Source organism: Rhinatrema bivittatum, chromosome 9, assembly GCF_901001135.1.
Source record: "Rhinatrema bivittatum chromosome 9, aRhiBiv1.1, whole genome shotgun sequence".
Classification (NCBI taxonomy): Eukaryota; Metazoa; Chordata; class Amphibia; order Gymnophiona; family Rhinatrematidae; genus Rhinatrema; species Rhinatrema bivittatum.
In genome coordinates, this window is record NC_042623.1 from 248,080,194 (window position 1) to 248,098,032 (window position 17,839).

General features: G+C 44.8%; 1 protein-coding gene across 12 annotated transcripts in view; it reads right to left on the reverse strand.

The window, feature by feature from the left end:
* The window catches only part of NLGN1 (neuroligin 1), a 1,028,777-nt gene that overhangs the window by 18,404 nt on the left and 992,534 nt on the right, over window positions 1-17,839 (reverse strand). For 9 of the 12 annotated variants that reach the window (XM_029617246.1, XM_029617255.1, XM_029617251.1 and 6 more), the window contains one exon: window positions 8,851-9,063. In XM_029617246.1, coding sequence (XP_029473106.1) covers window positions 8,851-9,063 — 213 coding nt within the window. The remainder of the gene's footprint in view (window positions 1-8,850; window positions 9,064-17,839) is intronic. The other 3 variants (XM_029617256.1, XM_029617254.1, XM_029617250.1) reach the window with 1 other exon arrangement.

The following is a 17,839-nucleotide window of genomic DNA, read 5'->3' on the forward strand; positions in this document are numbered from 1 at the left end:
TTCTGGGGCGGGGCCAAGAGATGTGCGCACAAGTAGCTGCTTGCACACCCAGGTGTATTGCAGCACAAATTTACTTCTGCTGTAGAGGTGGTGTAAGTATTTCTAGCCATCTATGAAATGCTTGAGGGGATATGGTTTAACTGGGGGTAGTACAGGATAAAGAACCAGGGGGTTTTTATTGGACCTAGCGTTAGACTGGGCAAACTGGTGAACCAATCATGGGTTGGACATGCGCCTGTTATAAAATTCCCTCACTTGCGCTTCCAAAAGCAGATTTACGCAGCTGTGCGTGCACAAGCTTAAAATTTGAAGCACACATATGTACACCAGTGCTATTTTATAACATGCCTGCAGGACATAAATTTGCCAAGGATTTGGCTATCCACCCTTCTGTTTTCTTATTTTATCCAATTTTTATATTCCACTTTTCAGCAATTCAAAGTGGATTACATTCAGATATTGTAATTATTTCATTGTCCCCAGAGGACTCATAATCTAAGTGTGCACCTGAGGCAATGGAGGTAAAGAGGCTTGCTCAAGGTTACAAGGAGCAGAATGGAGTTTGAACCCTGGTCTCCCTGGTTCAAAGCCTGCTGTTCTAAGTGCTAGGCTACTTCTCCCCATAAATATGTGCATCCACCTGCCCACTTGAAAGTTACCGTCCCTGTGCACACACTTTCAGTTTTCAAAAGTACAAAAGCATGTGTGTAAATATACAAGCACAAAGTTACCTCTGCTCGGGTATGATTTTATGTGCATATGTTGGCACTGGTTCTGCACACGCCCACACATTTTCAAGACGGATTTATGTATATGAATCTGCTTTGAAAATCTGGGCTAAAGTTTGTAAGTAAAAAAAAGTATCTGCAGACTTTAGCCTGTGCAGATTGTTTGAAAATTAGGCCCCGCCCCCTCCCAGGACCAGCAACAAGGATGGAGGGAAATAGAACCAAAGGTTACTAAGAGCCAAGAGTAACAGATAAGTATGAGAAAAAAAAAAGTGTGAAGCTTGCTGGGCAGATTGGATGGGCCGTTTGGTCTTCTTCTGCCGTCATTTCTATGTTTCTATGTGCTTTTCAAACCAGTCACTCAGGGGCGGATTTTCAAAAGCGCGCGAATAGCCTACTTTTGTTTGCGCTCCAGGCGCAAACAAAAGTACGCTGGATTTTAGTAGATACGCGCGGAGCCGCGTGTATCCACTAAAATCCTGGAACGGCGCGCGCAAGGCTATGAATTTTGTATAGTTGGCGCGCGCCGAGCCGCGCAGCCTACCCCGTTCCCTCCAAGGCCGCTCCGAAATCGGAGCGGCCTTGGAGGGAACTTTCCTTTGCCCTCCCCTCACCTTCCCCTCCCTTCCCCTACCTAACCCACCGCCCGGCCCTGTCTAAACCCCCCCCTTACCTTTGTCGGGGGATTTACGCCTCCCGGAGGGAGGCGTAAATCCCCGCGCGCCAGCGGGCCTCCTGCGCGCCGGGCCGCGACCTGGGGGCGGGTACGGAGGGCGCGGCCACGCCCCCGGGCCGTAGCCACGCCCCCGTACCCGCCCCCAAAAGCTGCCGACATGCCCCCGAAACGCCGCGACGACCGGGCCCGCCCCCCGACACGCCCCCCTCGGAGAACCCCGGGACTTACGCGAGTCCCGGGGCTCTGCGCGAGCCGGGAGGCCTATGTAAAATAGGCTTCCCGGCGCGCAGGGCCCTGCTCGCGTAAATCCGCCCGGTTTTGGGCGGATTTACGCGAGCAGGGCTCTGAAAATCCGCCCCTCACTGTAGAAGGGATTTATGTGATAATCCAAAGCCCACTACTGAAACACCCTTTTGTTGGTTCTTTATAAAATGTCATTACCTGTCCTGTCTCCACAGATATTTTCTGTTGACTTGCTTTCACAGCAACCTGTTTCTGATGCTAATACTATGTTCCTGCTTTTAGTCTGCGCACTTTACTTGCTTCTGTTATACTCGGGGGCGGTTTTTTAATGAGGCAGGGTGAGGCAGCCGCTTCAGGCGGCAAACTTTGGAAGCAGCAAAAACTGCCCCCCCCCCCCCCCCCCTGCAAAAAAAAACAAACCTCCTCTAGCGGCCGCCTCACCCTGCCGCCAAAACAACAAAGGACCCGTGGGCCTGCAGTGGATAGTCCTGCGCAGAACTCCCTCCCTGTGCAGCAAAGGTATCCTCCTTCTGATTCTACGCAGGAAATGGCAAAGATGGAGGAGACCCCCCCCGGCGTGCCGTGAACGGAGCTTGTCCCCGGCATGCCACGAGCGGAGTGCGTCCCGCTAGCAGTAAAGATTAAGGCTTCAGCATGCCACCATCAGAGCCTGTCCCGCTCGTGGCGAAGATGAAGGCCCCGGTGAGAGTGTGTGTAGAGGGGTGTGTGTGTGTATATGAGAGACTGCCAGCCTGGGGGTGGGATGGGGTGAGAGAGCATGTGTGAGAGAGGGTGTGTGTGGAAAAGGGAGAGAGGGGGGCAGAGGGGACAGAGGGGGAGGCACCATCTCATCCCTCACCTCAGACAGCAGGTTGCCTTGAGCCACTCCTGGTTATTCCACCCGCTGGTTGTCAGTCTGCTCGTTCACAGCCTCTGCTATGTTCAGTGCCACTGGCTGTAAAGGGTTAACCTCTGATGGAAGCAGAGGATCCTGTTTTTCCTCATATGTATCCAGTCATCTTTGTTTGGCTCTGTTCGGTATGACCTGTGTGATGCAGCAGCTAATCTGGTGCAACCCTGCAATATAATCCTCATTTTACCTGTCAATTTTTGTGGCCCAAACTGCACTGGTCGCTGCTTTCTCCACGCTATGCACAATAAGACTGATATTTTATTTTGCCTGTTAATAAAGATTGGAGATGAAGAACTGGCATCCTCTGTCTGCAAGTAAAGACTGAGATAAGCTATCTGTTTAAGTTGCGCATAAGAAATGCGTAGGAAACTACCAAGACTCCAGTTTTCTCAGGAATAATCTGGCTGCTATTATTTTATACACTGGGCAAAATGAAATTATGCATATTTTGCATTAAATATTACAAAACTTTGTTAATTTAATGTCATCATTATATATTAATTTTGTGAAAGATGTATGTATGAAGAAACTTAAAGCTTCAAATGTAAAATTTTCATTGAGAAAATACTAAGGGATCCAATACTGAAAGATATCTGGCTATCTAAGTTATCCGGCTATCACTTATCTGGCTAACTTAGAAGGGATATTCAGCAATATGGCTATTTGTCACAGTCCCGTGCCATGCCCCGGGACCTTCACTTACCGCGCGGCCCGGCCCGGCCGCGGGAACTCCTACTCTTCGGCCACCCAGGCCCGAGACGCGGCCTACCGCAGCGTTCTCCTTGTGAGGGAGATGCAGACGACGATCCGCGGCTGACCCCGCCCCCTAGGCGCACGCGTGCGCAGGGACTTCAGATTTAAAGGGGCCAGCGCGGGAAACTTAGGGACAGCCTCCCGGTGACGTCAGACGCTGCCGGGTTATTTAAACCCGGCAGTCACAGCTATGCCTCATCTTGCAACGAGGTTCCCACTCTTATGAGAGCTTCCAGTTGCTGACTTCGGACTTCTGACTTCTGACCCAGCTTCGTCTTTGACGCTGATTCCAGCTTCCGCCCCTGGTTTTGGCTCCAGACTTCTGACTTCTGGCTTCTGACCCGGCTTCATCCATCGACTCTGATTCCAGCTTCCACCCCTGGTTTTGGCTTCAGACTTCTGACTTCTGGCTTCTGACCCGGCTTCGTTCTTGGACTCTGACTTCAGCTTCTTCCTCCTCCACAAGTATCCAGTTTTTGCTGGCCCAGAGGATTCTCCTTAGTCCCAGTCGCTCGGGCTCTCACGGGCTCCTCCCGGGGGAGCCATTGGCTTTCGAGGGTGAAGACTCTTCTAGCCTCCTGGGCCCTGCCATCCTCATCTTCCATCTCTTCAGTCGCTTCCTGGATCCTTAGTCGCATAGAGTCCCACCTAAGTCCAAGAGGTCCGGGTCCCTACGGGCTCCTCCTGGGGCGACCTTGGACTTCCAGTGGTGAAGCCTTCTTCGGAGCCTCTCGTCAGTGCCGCCTCCTGGCTGTGATGCTCACTGTGGGCCCCCAGTGCAACACCTGCAGTCTCAGCCGGCCCAAGAGTCCACGATCCTAATATGGATAAATTCTAGTTAGCCAGTTAAATGATAACCGATTGTTTAGATCTGCTATCGAGAAAGTCTAACTTATTAACTTATGGGTACATTTTTAAACCCCATCGCGCGTAAATCCCAGGGTTTACGCATGTGGCCTGGCCGTATGCACACCAGGCCAATTTTCAAACTGGCCTGACCACGTGTGTAAACCCCGGTACGTGATTAAGTGCCGGGACCTGAAAAGGGGGTAGTCCGGGGGGGCGAGGAGGGGCGGGGCTGGAGGTGGCCGGTACAGCGGCCATTCGTCGCTGTGCCAGGTAAGCGCGCGTTGGCAGTTGGCCGGCGCGTGCAAGTTGCTTCCCTCCAAGTCCGCTCCTTAATTGGAGCAGACTGGGAGGGAACTGGGAGTGAACCCCATCACGACGCCATGCGTACTTTGTTAAAGTTAGTGCCCCCTGCGTGCGCGGATTATAAAATCCGGCACGCATGTGTGCGCGGCCCACTGATTTTATAACATGCGCGTGACGGCACGTGGTTATAAAATTGGCGCGTCCATGTGCGTGCACCAGGAAGTGAGCACACACCTTTCAAAATCTACCCCTTAACAAATGGATAAATCCAAATATCGACACATCCATTTAACTAGATAACTAACCCCACACCAATCCAATATAGCCTCTAGCTACTTAGCTGGATAAATACTTATCAGGCTAACTGGCGGCCAAAGAACATAGCCGGATATTTAGCAGCTACCATTTAGCCAGATAAGTAGGGACTTAGCCAGCTGAATAGCGCTAAATAGAGGCCTCCCTTTTTTTTCCAAGTAATACTCAAAATTTCTTTTTTGCCCAGTGTTAGGATCATGAAATCCAGTAAAGCTGATACATTGTGAAGAAAAGTCCATTACTATACCAAGAAGGAACAACTTTACATCAAATTTCTACAGTTTTTACAAGCTGCTTCTATGTACAGGGAATGAGTAAAGACTATGTAATTATGCAACAGAAGAAACGAGAATGTGTATGATTCTATATAGAAGATGTTAAAATTAAGATTTATAGATTAAATATCGAGGTCCCTCTTGCTTTGTATGAAATAGAAATCCTGCTGCACAAAGTAATTCTGACACGCTATAAATAAAATTCTACTACAGCAAATTCTGTTTATACCAAATGCATTTGTTGGCTTCCATCCCACATGGTATAAAGACGGATCCCTGAAGCCACACAGGAAAGGGCAAATAAAATCCAAAGCAATGACAAACTAAAAGTGCCTCTAAAAAGGTAGGTACATTGAATAAAGTCAGGATTAGTCAACCCTTCTAATAGTGAGGCTCTGCTCGCTTAGACTTTCAGAAATATTGTCATTGAATCATGTTAGTGAAAAATAGATGAAAGGGGAAAATGTCATTTCATAACTAGTTTCTAGCATCTATAAAAAGATATGAATCATTATTTGAAGGTATGTTATATATGCCATTATTATGGCTCCAAGGGGTTAAGATTTCAAATGAAAATTATCCTTCCTAACTTTCAGGCCGATTCAGTAAAGTCTGCGGGAGAGCGGGCGAACGCCCGCTCTCCCGGCGTGCGCACAGGCCAATCGCCTGTGGGCACGATACAGTATTCAAATGAGGCCCGGCAGTAGAAACGGGCAAAAAGAAGCGCTAGGGACACGTGCATCCCTAGCGCCTCCTTTTTGACAGGCGTGGCGGCTGTCAGCGGGTTTGACAGCCGACGCTCAATTTTGCCGGCGTCGGTTCTCGAGCCCACTGACAGCCATGGGCTCAGAAACTGGACGCCGGCAAAATTGAGCGTCCGGTTTTTGACCCGACAGCCGCCGGCCGACTTCCAATTTTTTTTTCTAACTTTTTTTACTCTTTGGGACCTCCGACTTAATATCGCCCTGATATTAAGCCGGAGGGTGCACAGAAAAGCAGTTTTTACTGCTTTTCTGTGCACTTTCCCGGTGCCGGAAGAATTAGCGCCTACCTTTGGGTAGGCGCTAATTTCTGAAAGTAAAATGTGCGGCTTGGCTGCACATTTTACTTTCTGAATCGCGCGCGAATACCTAATAGGGCCATCAACATGTATTTGCATGTTGAGGGCGCTATTAGGTTCGGCGGGTTGGACGCGCGTTTTCCGCCCCTTACTGAATAAGGGGTAAGGGAAAACACATATCCAATGGCAGGTTAACAGTGCGCTCCGATGCCTGTTTGATAGCTCAACTACTTGCCAAGCATCCCATGTTGGTGGAAATTTAACAGTTAGTAAATTATCATACTGAAACAGATAAATAACTTTATTTACTTGTTCTTATTTATTTTAAAAATGTATATCCAGTGCCAGGCAAAGTTCAAGGCAGGAAACAGAAATACAATCCAATGATCAATAAGACAAACAACAACAAAATTCAAAACAGACACATCTGCATGCCACTGAGTAATGTTTTCGACTGCAAAACCAGATCTAGACATTTTAACTGAGCTAGCCGTACCATCCTTGCTCATTAATAATATGGCTATTTTATGGCAGAAATGCTTCAAGCAAAAGGTTAGCTGAAATAAATATACTTCCAACAATTTCCTGAAACTTGTAGTACAGAGTGGCCTATGGAAAAGTAGCCTGCCTCTAATACCAGTGCCACGCAGGAGGGCTACTTCTCCATGGGCCAGCCTCTGGTTCACCATAATTGCTCTGGGAGACTGTTCCAAGAAATTGGGCCTGCAACGGAAAAGGCCACATCTCAGGTCTGGGTTGCCTTTAAAGAAGGGATGTCAAGTAAGCCAGATGATCTTATATGGAGGATTGAAAATCTGGAAGACAGCACCTGTCCGGGGGAGGGTGGAAGGTGGGGGGAGAATTCAATCCTCCTCAAAAGTTTATATATTAACAATTATTTATATGTGACCTTCATTGGTTGACTGTTGTTTGGAGGATCAAATATAAAATATGTATGTTAATATATAAACTTTTGGGGAGGATTGAATTACCCGCCCCCTCCCAGACACGTGCTGTTGTCCAGATTTACAATCCTCCATAAGCTATAAGATTGGAGTGATGTCCTCTTTCACACCTGTGCCTGTCAAAATGCGAGCAGCTGGGTTCTGACTAATCTGGAGTGCTCTGAGTGTAGAAGCCAGCACACGAAAACACAGAGATTTACAATAGCCAAGACCTGGGAATAACAATGCTTGTAACACAGCCCAGAACTCCTGAAACCTTAGCAATGGTCTTCTGAGTCATGTATGTATTAATCTCCTACTTCAAAGGATTACAAGTTTGGTGTTAGTGCTAAATCAGGCAGGAAAGAGTTAAAAAGGGAAATCATCATGCAGAAAACTACTAAGTACTGTAAATGCCGCTTTTCTCCAGAGAGGTTTTACATAATGCATCTATTATGAATCATTATGTCATTAGTTAAACTTAATGAGGGTAATATTCAAAAGGATGTCTGTGGGTAAAACAGTGTTTTATGCACAGAAATTGTCTTTTACTCAACTGCCTGCCCATTGCAAGGGTAAACATCCGAGTAAGTCATGTTCAAGCATCAGTTTATCCAGACTGAGTGGAGGCATTCTTGGGGGCAGAGTTGAGGAAGGGCTTGGAGTTACAGTCAAACTTTAGGATTTTAAAAAAGTTTAAGTATACATTTTCTGGAAAAATGTGTATGGATATTCTACAAGTGTAAGTTGTGTGAGTAGATTTGGTGGGATAGTATTTCAAAGCGTACCTACGTGTGTTAAGTCCGCTTTGAAAACTGGAGTAACTTATGCGCTTATTTACTGATTTTGTTTTATGTGCAGCTACAAAATTATTTCTACCCAGTATGGTTTAGGGAGAACTGTACTGATGATCTCCCGAGTTTGGACTAACTAAGGTTCTTCCTTGAGCTGCTTGATAATTCTAATGAGGACAGCATGCGAAAGAATGACAGAGTGGGCTAACACTGAACAATGAAATGCGTGGGAGCCATGCAAATGGAAACTGTGTGGAACTCTGGTGCTAAAAGACGAAAGAAAAATTGTCATTGTCAACCACAGCATCTGTGTTTTGTCGACTGTCTGCCTTGTTCACTTTTGAATAAAGGGGTCAGTAACAGGGTAAGAAAACATACAGGAAACAAAACATCACTTGTGACCTTGATGCTTTGACAATTTTGGATCATGCATGCAAAACATTCCAACATTCATTTTATTTTATTTACTTATTTTTTTTGAATGACACAGAGTGAGATTCATGCAGTTTCAGACAAAAAGATTTCAGAACTGGGCATTTTTCCTCTTTTGCAAACAACAATTTTAAGTATCTCAGTCATTAGAGACAGCAGAAACAATGGTCCTTTTCTCACCTTGCTTTTCATGAGAAAACAAAACATGCCACTAGTGAATAATTAAATGCACTCGGTCTTTCATACTGTGACTATGTTGATTTTCCAATGAGATATCCATAAAGAAAGAAGAAAAATTACACACACACACACACACATACACACATTGTTCAGAAGTTGATTAGGAAAGAGATTCTAAGGTGTTCTAGAGGGGACAGAAAAGCAAAGTTTGCATCCCAAAATTTAAACGTGCAGAGAAACATCAGCGGATAAAGGCATATAGGATAGCCTCCAAAATGGCTCTTCTCAACACTCAAATATGAAGAAGTACAGCAAGCATCACGTACTACTGATGGTGGTGGCATGCAGACACCAAAATTGTCAAAATTTGCAACCTGCGTAATACCTTTGGTTGAATTGCTCCAACGGTTACCTTCAGAGTAATGGGATAAAGTCAACAGATTGACACACGAAGCACCAGCACCAGATCCAAAAACAGTTATTCTTAATGGGTCACCGCCAAAAAACCCAATATTCTCACTAGTCCATCGCAGAGCTTGAATCAGATCAAGAAGCCCATAGTTTCCTTTTGCAGCTTGATCACCGGTGCTCAAGAAACCTAAAACACATCAAACAAATAATTTTAAAAAATGAGATCAGTCAATATGCATTTATATATTTTTCATAGTAATTCAAATTTTAGATTGTACCAGTTACCTTATGGCATGATGCAAAAAAAAAAGAAAGAAAAAAGCCAAAGTCAGAGCTTGTCTCTTACACAGACTAATTTAATAAGATGCACTCAATTGTGCACACATTGACATGTGGTTGTGTGCCATTCTTGTGCACACATCTTTTCTCCCACTTTAACAAGAAGTTTAGTGCACAAAAAATGTACACAGAAATGTGAGTAAAATCGTGTGAACAAATTAGTGCTCCTCTATGCAAATTCCATGTTAATCAATGCATTAGTTATTACTCCCCAATACAGATGTTTTCATAATGGTAGAAATTTAACAGTTGGTTAGGGGTGGAGTAAAGTTTCTGGGCCCAGTGTTAAGTCTAAACCTGGAGTTCATTGGCCAAGAGTCCTGTACTCAGGATTTATTCTCACAAAACATGATCTGAGTACAAACCATGTTTTATGTACATAAAATATGATCCATACACAAAAAGATTTCTGCACAAAAAAACATGATTTGTGCAGAAATCATGTTTTATGCACATAAACCATGCGTACATAGCATTTTTTGTGCCTAAATTATGTTTTACAAAACACGATTTGTGCACACAACAGGGTAGATTTTAAAAGAAGCTCGCAGGTGTTCATGTGTGCGCGCTACCTGGCGCGCGCACAAGGACGCCCGATTTTATAACATGCGCACGCAGGTGCGCGCATGTTATAATATCGAGGGTCGGCACGCACAAGGGGGTGCACATTAGTGCATCTTGCGCACACTGACGCCCAGGGCCTTCCCCTGTGCTCTCCCCCCCTACTCTATCCTTCCTACCCCTTCCCCTAACCTTCCCACCCCCTAGCCCTATTCTAACCCCCCCGACCTTTATCCTACCTCTTGCGCTGGCAGCCTGCCGGTACGTAATCCTCTGACATAGCGGCAAATGGCCGCTGTGCTGGAGGCCTCTGGCCCCACCCATCCTCACCCCTTTTTCGAAGCCCCAGGACAGACGCGTCCCGGGGCTTTACGCGCATTGCCGGGCCTTTATAAAATAGGCCCGGCGCACGTAAGGTTTTGAAAATCCAGCCCATGTGTTTTTATGCAGAACACATGATTTATATGCCTAAATCATGTTTTGTGCACGCTAAGCATGTCTTTCTGCGCACATTTCTTTGGATTGTCTGCTTTTGTTTTAATTTCCAATGCATAACATACCATTTGTATATTGCACATTTTTCTTTACTCAGACAATAAAAAGGAGTTGATGATTCTTTTGTCCGTGTGAATAAAGAAAAATGTGCTCTGTCCTTCAGCGCCCATTTTATTTCCCATGACATTGCATCAGGGCTACAGATAGTAGAAGAAATAGATGCCAAAGACAATCATTTGCAATACAAATCATTGCCTGCATTGAGATGCTTTAATATTCTTAATCATTTGGTGCTCTATAGGTTTATTGCTGACAAAAAAAATTGATGTACTGAAGCTACAACATGTTGCAATTTGAATTGATCCATTTTCATATACAGACCTAGAGGCCGAGCTACTAAGGGGAACTAAATTTAGCTAAGTCTCCCTCACACAAGAGAACAGTAAACAGTGCCATAAATTTGGCACATGTTAGTACATTGGTCCTCAAGTAAGAAAAAAATGACAGCAGGAGGTCATTTTATTGGTGGTGAAATGCAAAGACCCCTCCTTTGTAGCATACCTTGCCTAGAAGGCCAAAATTATGTGCCCCAACAACATTCAAACCCTTCTGCATTATTCATTATGGGGCAGATTTTCAAAGGGGTTACGCGCGCCGGGCCTATTTTCAAAAGGCCCGGCGGCACACGTAAAGCCCCGGGATGCGTGTAAGTCCCAGGGCTTGAAAAAATGAGCGGTCCATGGGTGGGGCGGTGGCGGGGATAGAGGCCTCCGCACGGCCGCTGGGCTGGGAGATCGCGTGCCGGCAGTCAGCCACGTGTGCAAGTTAACTTGTGAGATAAAGGTATGGGCTTTGTTTTTTTTGGGGCTGGGGGGCGGGACAGGTAGGGGAAGGGAGAGGAAGGTGGAGGGGTACAGGGAAAGCCAGCAGGGCTCCCCAAGGGTTTGGCGCAGACAATTTGCACTAGTGTGCACCCCCTTGTGGGTGCCGACCCCTGATTTTATAACAATAGCGCAGCTGCGTGCGCATATTATAAAATCGGGCGTACATTTGTGCGCGCCGGGTTGCACGCACAAATGTACGCCCGCACGTATGTTTTAAAATCTGCCCCTATGGGTAGTCAAATTATGTAAGCACTAAATTTTAAGTTTATTGACTTGCCTCACAAATCTCCTGCATTTTTTTGAAGGGGTTAATAAACATGTGGACAAAGGTGAACCAGTAGATGTGGTGTATTTAGATTTTCAGAAGGCGTTCAAGAAAGCCCCTCATGAGAGGCTTCTAAGAAAACTAAAAAATTTTGGGATAGGAGGTGATGTCCTTTTGTGGATTGCAAGCTGGTTAAAAGACAGGAAACAGAGAGTAGGATTAAATGGTCAGTTTTCACAGTGGAGTGCCTCAGGGATCTGTACTTGGACCGGTGCTTTTTAATATATTTATAAATGATCTGGAAAAGAATATGACGAGTGAGGTGATAAAATTTGTGGATGACACAAAATTATGTAGAGTAGTTAAATCTCAAGCGGATTGTGATGAATTGCAGGAGGACCTTGCGAGACTGGAAGATTGGGCTTCCAAATGGCAGTTCAAATTTAATGTGGACAAGTGCAAAGTGATGCATATAGGGAAAAATAACCCTTGCTGTAGTTACACAATGTTAGGTTCTATTTTAGGAGCTACCACCCAGGAAAAAGATCTAGGCGTCAAGTGGATAATATATTGAAATTGTTGGCTCAGTGTGCTGTGGTGATGAAAAAAGCAAACAAAATATTAGGAATTATTAGGAAGGGAATGGCAAATAAAATGGAGGATGTCATAATGTCTCTGTATCGCTCCATGGTGAGACTGCACCTTGAATACTGTGTACAGCTCTGGTCACCGTATTTCAAAAAGGATATAGCTGCACTGGAGAAAATACAGAGAAAGGCAACCAAAATGATATGGGGCAAGGAACGGCTGCCCTATGAGGAAAGGTTAAAAGGCTCTTCAGTTTGAAGAACTGAAGGGGGAATATGACAGAAGTGTACAAAATTATGAAAGGACTTGAACAAGTTAAAGTAAATTGGTTATTTACTCTCTCAGATAACAGAAGGACCAGAGGGTACTCCATGTAGTTAGCAAGTACATAAGAACATAAGAACATGCCATACTGTGTCAGACCAAGGGTCCATCAAGCCCAGCATCCTGTTTCCAACAGTGGCCAATCCAGGCCATAAGAACCTGGCAAGTACCCAAAAACTAAATCTATTCCATGTTACCGTTGCTAGTAATAGCAGTGGTTATTATCTAAGTCAACTTAATTAATAGCAGGTAATGGACTTCTCCTCCTAGCTATACTAACTGCACTAACCACATCTTCTGGCAACAAATTCCAGAGTTCAATTGTGCGTTGAGTGAAAAAGAACTTTCTCACTCAGTGCATAGTTAAGCTCTGAAATTAATTGCCAGAGGATGTGGTTACAGCAGTTAGTGGAACTGGGTTTAAAAAAGGTTTGGATAAGTTCCGAGAGAAAAAAAAATCCATAAATTGCTATTTCGGTGATTAACAAGAATAGTAGCTCGTGATTTATCTAATGTTTGGGTACTTGCCAGGTACTTGTGACTTGGATTGGCCACTGTTGGAAATAGGATATTGGGGGTAATGGACCCCTTGATCTGACCCAGTATGGCATATTTTATGTTCTTATGTACTTGCTAAAAGAAGGAACCAATATATAATAATAATTCTGCAGTGACAGTAGCGTTGAATCAAATAGGCTTCAATTCATAATTTTTAGCACCTGGAGAGAGAATATCTGGAAAAAAGAACTGAATTGCAACTGTTACATAAATTTCTATTCAAGAGGTTTTTCAGAAAAAAAAAATCATGCCCCTCCCAAAATGAAAAATGGTATATTCAAGAGTATGTAAAACAAGGACCTACTATAGATGTTTCATTATATTGCTCTCCTCTGCCCATAGACATACTCACCCTTAAACATATAGATGCCTTTAATTCCTGACTAGCAGAACTGTGACACAAATATATAAATATATTGTATTTGTATCTGGAGACTGGGAAATGTGGTCAACGTCTCTAATGAATAGCAGGCCGGGAGGCAGATGTTCAGGCAGGACGTAGATGCTCTTCACCCTGGAAGCTGGTACTCCCCCGGGAGGAGCCCAACCGCTGGGACTTAGGTGGCTTCACTCTTGGAAGACGAAGCCCCCCCGGGAGGAGCCCGTAGGGGCCCGACCGCTGGGACGTAAGCGGGTTGTGGATCAGGACAGGTAACTGGTACCAGACTAGGACAGTAGCAATACTGTAACTAGGCTTGGGTTCTGGAACCAGGCAGGAACTGTAGCAAGATTTGGGTACTGGGACCAGGCAGGAACTGAAGCAGGACTCGGGTACTGGAACCAGGCAGGAATTGTAGCAGGATCCGGGTACTGGGACCAGGCAGGTACTGTAGCAGGCAGGCAGGAATCAGGCAGGTACTGTAGCAGGAATGGAGCGACGAAGCAAGGCGAGTCACTCTGGGGCACAGCGCAACAGGAAACCGGGAGGCAAACCCGTTGCAAGGCAAAGACTGGATGGCCGCGGCCGGCTTATCGAGGCTGCGGCGTCTGACATCAGAAGTTGGGCGGAGTCACCACTGGCAGGAAACGGCCTAGAAAAGGGCCCAAGTGGCGCGCGTGCGCGCCTAGGAGCCGGGCATCCAAGGGAGACCTCGCAGCGGCGCAGCCGCAGCTGGGACGCCACCAAACAGGCCGCAAACCAGGCCTCTGGAAGCGGCAGTAGGTCCGGGGGCCCGGAGGTAAGGGCCTGGCCGCGGTGCTTGCGGCCAGAACCGCAACAGATAAAGCCTATAATGAATCTATTCAGGAATCAAGCCTCCTAAGGGAGTGATTCTGACACATTTAAAACTTTTTTTTTTTTTTTACACATTGTTGGTGAAGCCTCACCTGGAGTACTGGATTCAGTTCTAGAGGCCGTATCTCAGAAAGGATACTGAAAGGCTGGAGATGGTTCCGAGAAGGGCAACCACATTGGTACAGTGTTTGTACGGGAAGCCCTATGAGATGAGACTGAAGGAATTTAATATGTGTACCCTAGTACTCTCTAGGTGAGACAGGGGGGATATGATACAGATATGTAAATACTTGAAAGGAAGTGGTGATGACAAGGACAGTGGCAGACTTCACAACCATGGGATAAGCACAGAGGATGCTTGGTGGCAAGAGCATGGTACTGAGGGATCTGTGAGGCCTTCACCGAGAGCCGGTTGCAACATATGGCTGCGTTGGGCTTACTGGATGACATGGAGAAACCTGCATGGAGTAGCACCTGGGAGTTGGGTTCCATGTGAGAATTTGAACTACTTTGGGTTAATGCACCTAAAACTGCTGCTGGGCAGACTGGATGGGCCTTTTGTTCTTTATCTGCCATCATTTACTATGCAAAAAATGGAACAGTAGCTGCAACAAACTTTCTTCTTCTATTCTGCTATATAACACTAAAAACACGAAGTGTCTGTTTTGAAATGCTGCCTAACTGTTTCCATGCAAAAGTTGCTTTTAACGGGTCAGTGCGTTTTTTTTCCCTTCTGGGATTAGGGCGCTCAAGTTTTATAAATCACATTATCCCACACTCATGCCTATATTATCCTATGCAATATACAAAATGTTTCTCTTATCCTAATGCACATATTTGTTTGCCCTTTCATTCACAACCTTATGCCTTCTACATTTCATAATAAATTCTGTGTAGTGAAGAAACAAAGATCGGTGCATCAAGGGACTTTTATTAGAACTTGAGCAAGTTCTAATAAAAGTCCCTTGAAACACCAATCTTCTTTGTTTCTTCGCTACTCAGCAATATTGGATCGGCTTCCGCTTTGTTTTTTGGGTCCATAATATATTCTGTTACAGTTTACACACTCACAACTCTAGCTGTAGCAGTGTGGCCTGTACTGACCCTCTAACAAAGCAAAACTATTGTTGCTGTAGTGCAGTTCTTCTAAAACCTTTTGCTTGATGTGCAAAATACATGTCAGATCAGGATTATTCATGGGGGTGGGGGAGATTGTAGACATCAGTGTCATTTGACTACCTTAAGAATAAGGAATGGTTGATCTAGGGCAGTTACTCCACCTTGACCATGCAGTAAATTACTGTAACCCTTAACCGGGATGTGTAGTCCCGAGGGCACACAATCACATTTATAATCTCTGGGGCTGCTCCGGCTAGCTGACTCCTTCCCAGCTTGACTCTTGATCCCTGGGGGGAGCTTTCCATTGAGGAGACTCTCGTCTATGGCCCAGACAGTGAGCAAGAACTTTAGTGTGTCCCTTGTGTGGTTTTGTAGCTGTGGCATCTCTGGGAGGGAGATGCTGCAAAAGAACAGGCAGGACCAGGAACTGGGCGTTAAATAATAATTTACTGATTAGTGTAAGACAAAATAATATCCATTATTCAGAAGTGTGAGATTACACCTGACTGATGGTGCAGGAATGTCTTTTGAGTAGGTAGGGGTCCTTTGTTACAGACATCTGGGTAGAGCCCATGGTGATTTTAAATGCGCATAATCCCCCCAGTGGCTGTAAGTAGGAAGGGGGTCTCACTTGCACTGCAAAAATCCTACTTTTAGACCTCTTCTTCCCCTTAGACACACAACCTGTCCTAGTTCCGTGATGTGCAGAGATCTGGATGGGATCTCCTTCATTTTCCTTAGCTGTTGCTTCTGGGAGTTTTCTTGTGGAAAAATCAGAGGTATCAGGCCATTTTTCGGCACTGCTATCCCAATGGGGAAGGGGAATCCCAAACCTCCCCACTTAACTCAAAGTCCAAATCATACTTTCAAAGGTTAATGTGGATCTCTTCTCTGCCCTCACTGTCTCTAGCAGCAGGATCCATCACTGGTGCTTCTCTGCCTAGTGAGTAGAGTAGGCTGCAGATCTTTGATCCCATGAAAAGAGCCCCTTCGCCCCAACGGGGTATCAGGCTTAAAATCTCTCTCTCTGTAAAACAGGAGAATGACGTCTTTTATAAAATCCTGGGAATGTAAAACTGTAAGTTGTGACTGGTTGAGATTGAAACGTTCAGTCACTTTAAAAGAAGGCACAGCCATGCAATAATAAAAAAATAAGAGGTTTTTGACCCAAGATTGCAATGACTGTTTTTTCAGAATTTGACATCATCATATTCTCAACCGGTGCTGAGGTCTTTTCCTCTTTAGAAATATATTAATAATAAACATGTAAACATTAAAAACACAAGTTGAAAACATTGAAAAGTTAAAAAAATAGCAATTATTTGGTCATTATAGGTCCTTATAATTTTTGGAAACCAACAACCATGCACAATTGATGATTTGTATGCATTAGTCAATTGATGATTTGTATGCATTAGTCAATTGATGATTTGTATGCATTAGTCATTTATGGTTACTGACTAAAAACTATCCTTCTCAAATGCGGCTAAAAGGAAACCCAGCAAACATCTAGGGACATTATAAGGTTACGTTCTGTTGGTTGTGTTTTTACTAGAAGAAAACAAAGCATGTCATGCTTCTAATGCTGACTAAGAAGGAAGGAGTCACCCTGCCTTAGGCAGTGCAAAGTCTATCCAAGCCCTGGCATGGATTCTTCGAATGGGAGAGAGGCACCACCTCCAGGATCCAAGGTGCTATGTAATGGCCTCTTTTTTGAAGAGTCTGCTCAGTCGTTTAATTCTACAAGATTACCTATGCCAAGCAACAAACTGGACATTTGAGAAGAGAGTTCCAAAAATACAAAGTTTACTGCCCCACTTTGTCAACTTACTTATCCAAAGTTTTTAAATTTTGAGTGTTTTTCCTCACTTTCTAACCTACAACCAGCATGGGGTTGTAGTCTATACTGTGTAAGGATAGGGGAACTAACAAACGTCATTCTTCTGCTTAGCAGCCTCCAATGCTTGTCTCAACCTAATGGGTACTAACATTAAGCAATCTATTAGTGGAGATCCCTAATGAGTTTTTATACACATGTGCATGGGATTTCTCAAACTTTGCACACTATTTTGTCCCTGCTTAGCAGTTGCCAAGTATGCAGATGATCTTAATACATATACTTTATATTTGCTTATTTTTAAAAGGAAACAATATGAGTTGTTTTCTTTTGAGCATTTGTGCAATACTGATGCTTCAGAACTTTTCCATTGTTGCAGAAGCAGGGCTTCTAGTTCAAGTTTTGATCCAGCAGAAGAGATGATTCAGAGGATGTGTGTCCGAGGAGGACCATGTGAGAAGTGTTGGTACTTTGACCAACAAAACGTTCCAAGATGATGTTTTTGAAGGAAGCATTTGCAACCCCAGAGCATTAGGACTGTTGTCAGAGAACAGCATGCAACCAAAACCTTATTTGGGTGAGTTCCTGTATGGATTCTATCTACTGTGACCCTTGGAGTCTATTACTTCTCCCAAGCTGAGAGGCCTGCTACATCAGCATCTGAAGTAAGAGAGGAAGAGGGTAATTAATCCTTGGTATCATCAACTGGAAGTTTATCATCTATAAAAGAACTGAATAGAACTATGTTCTTTGACCATT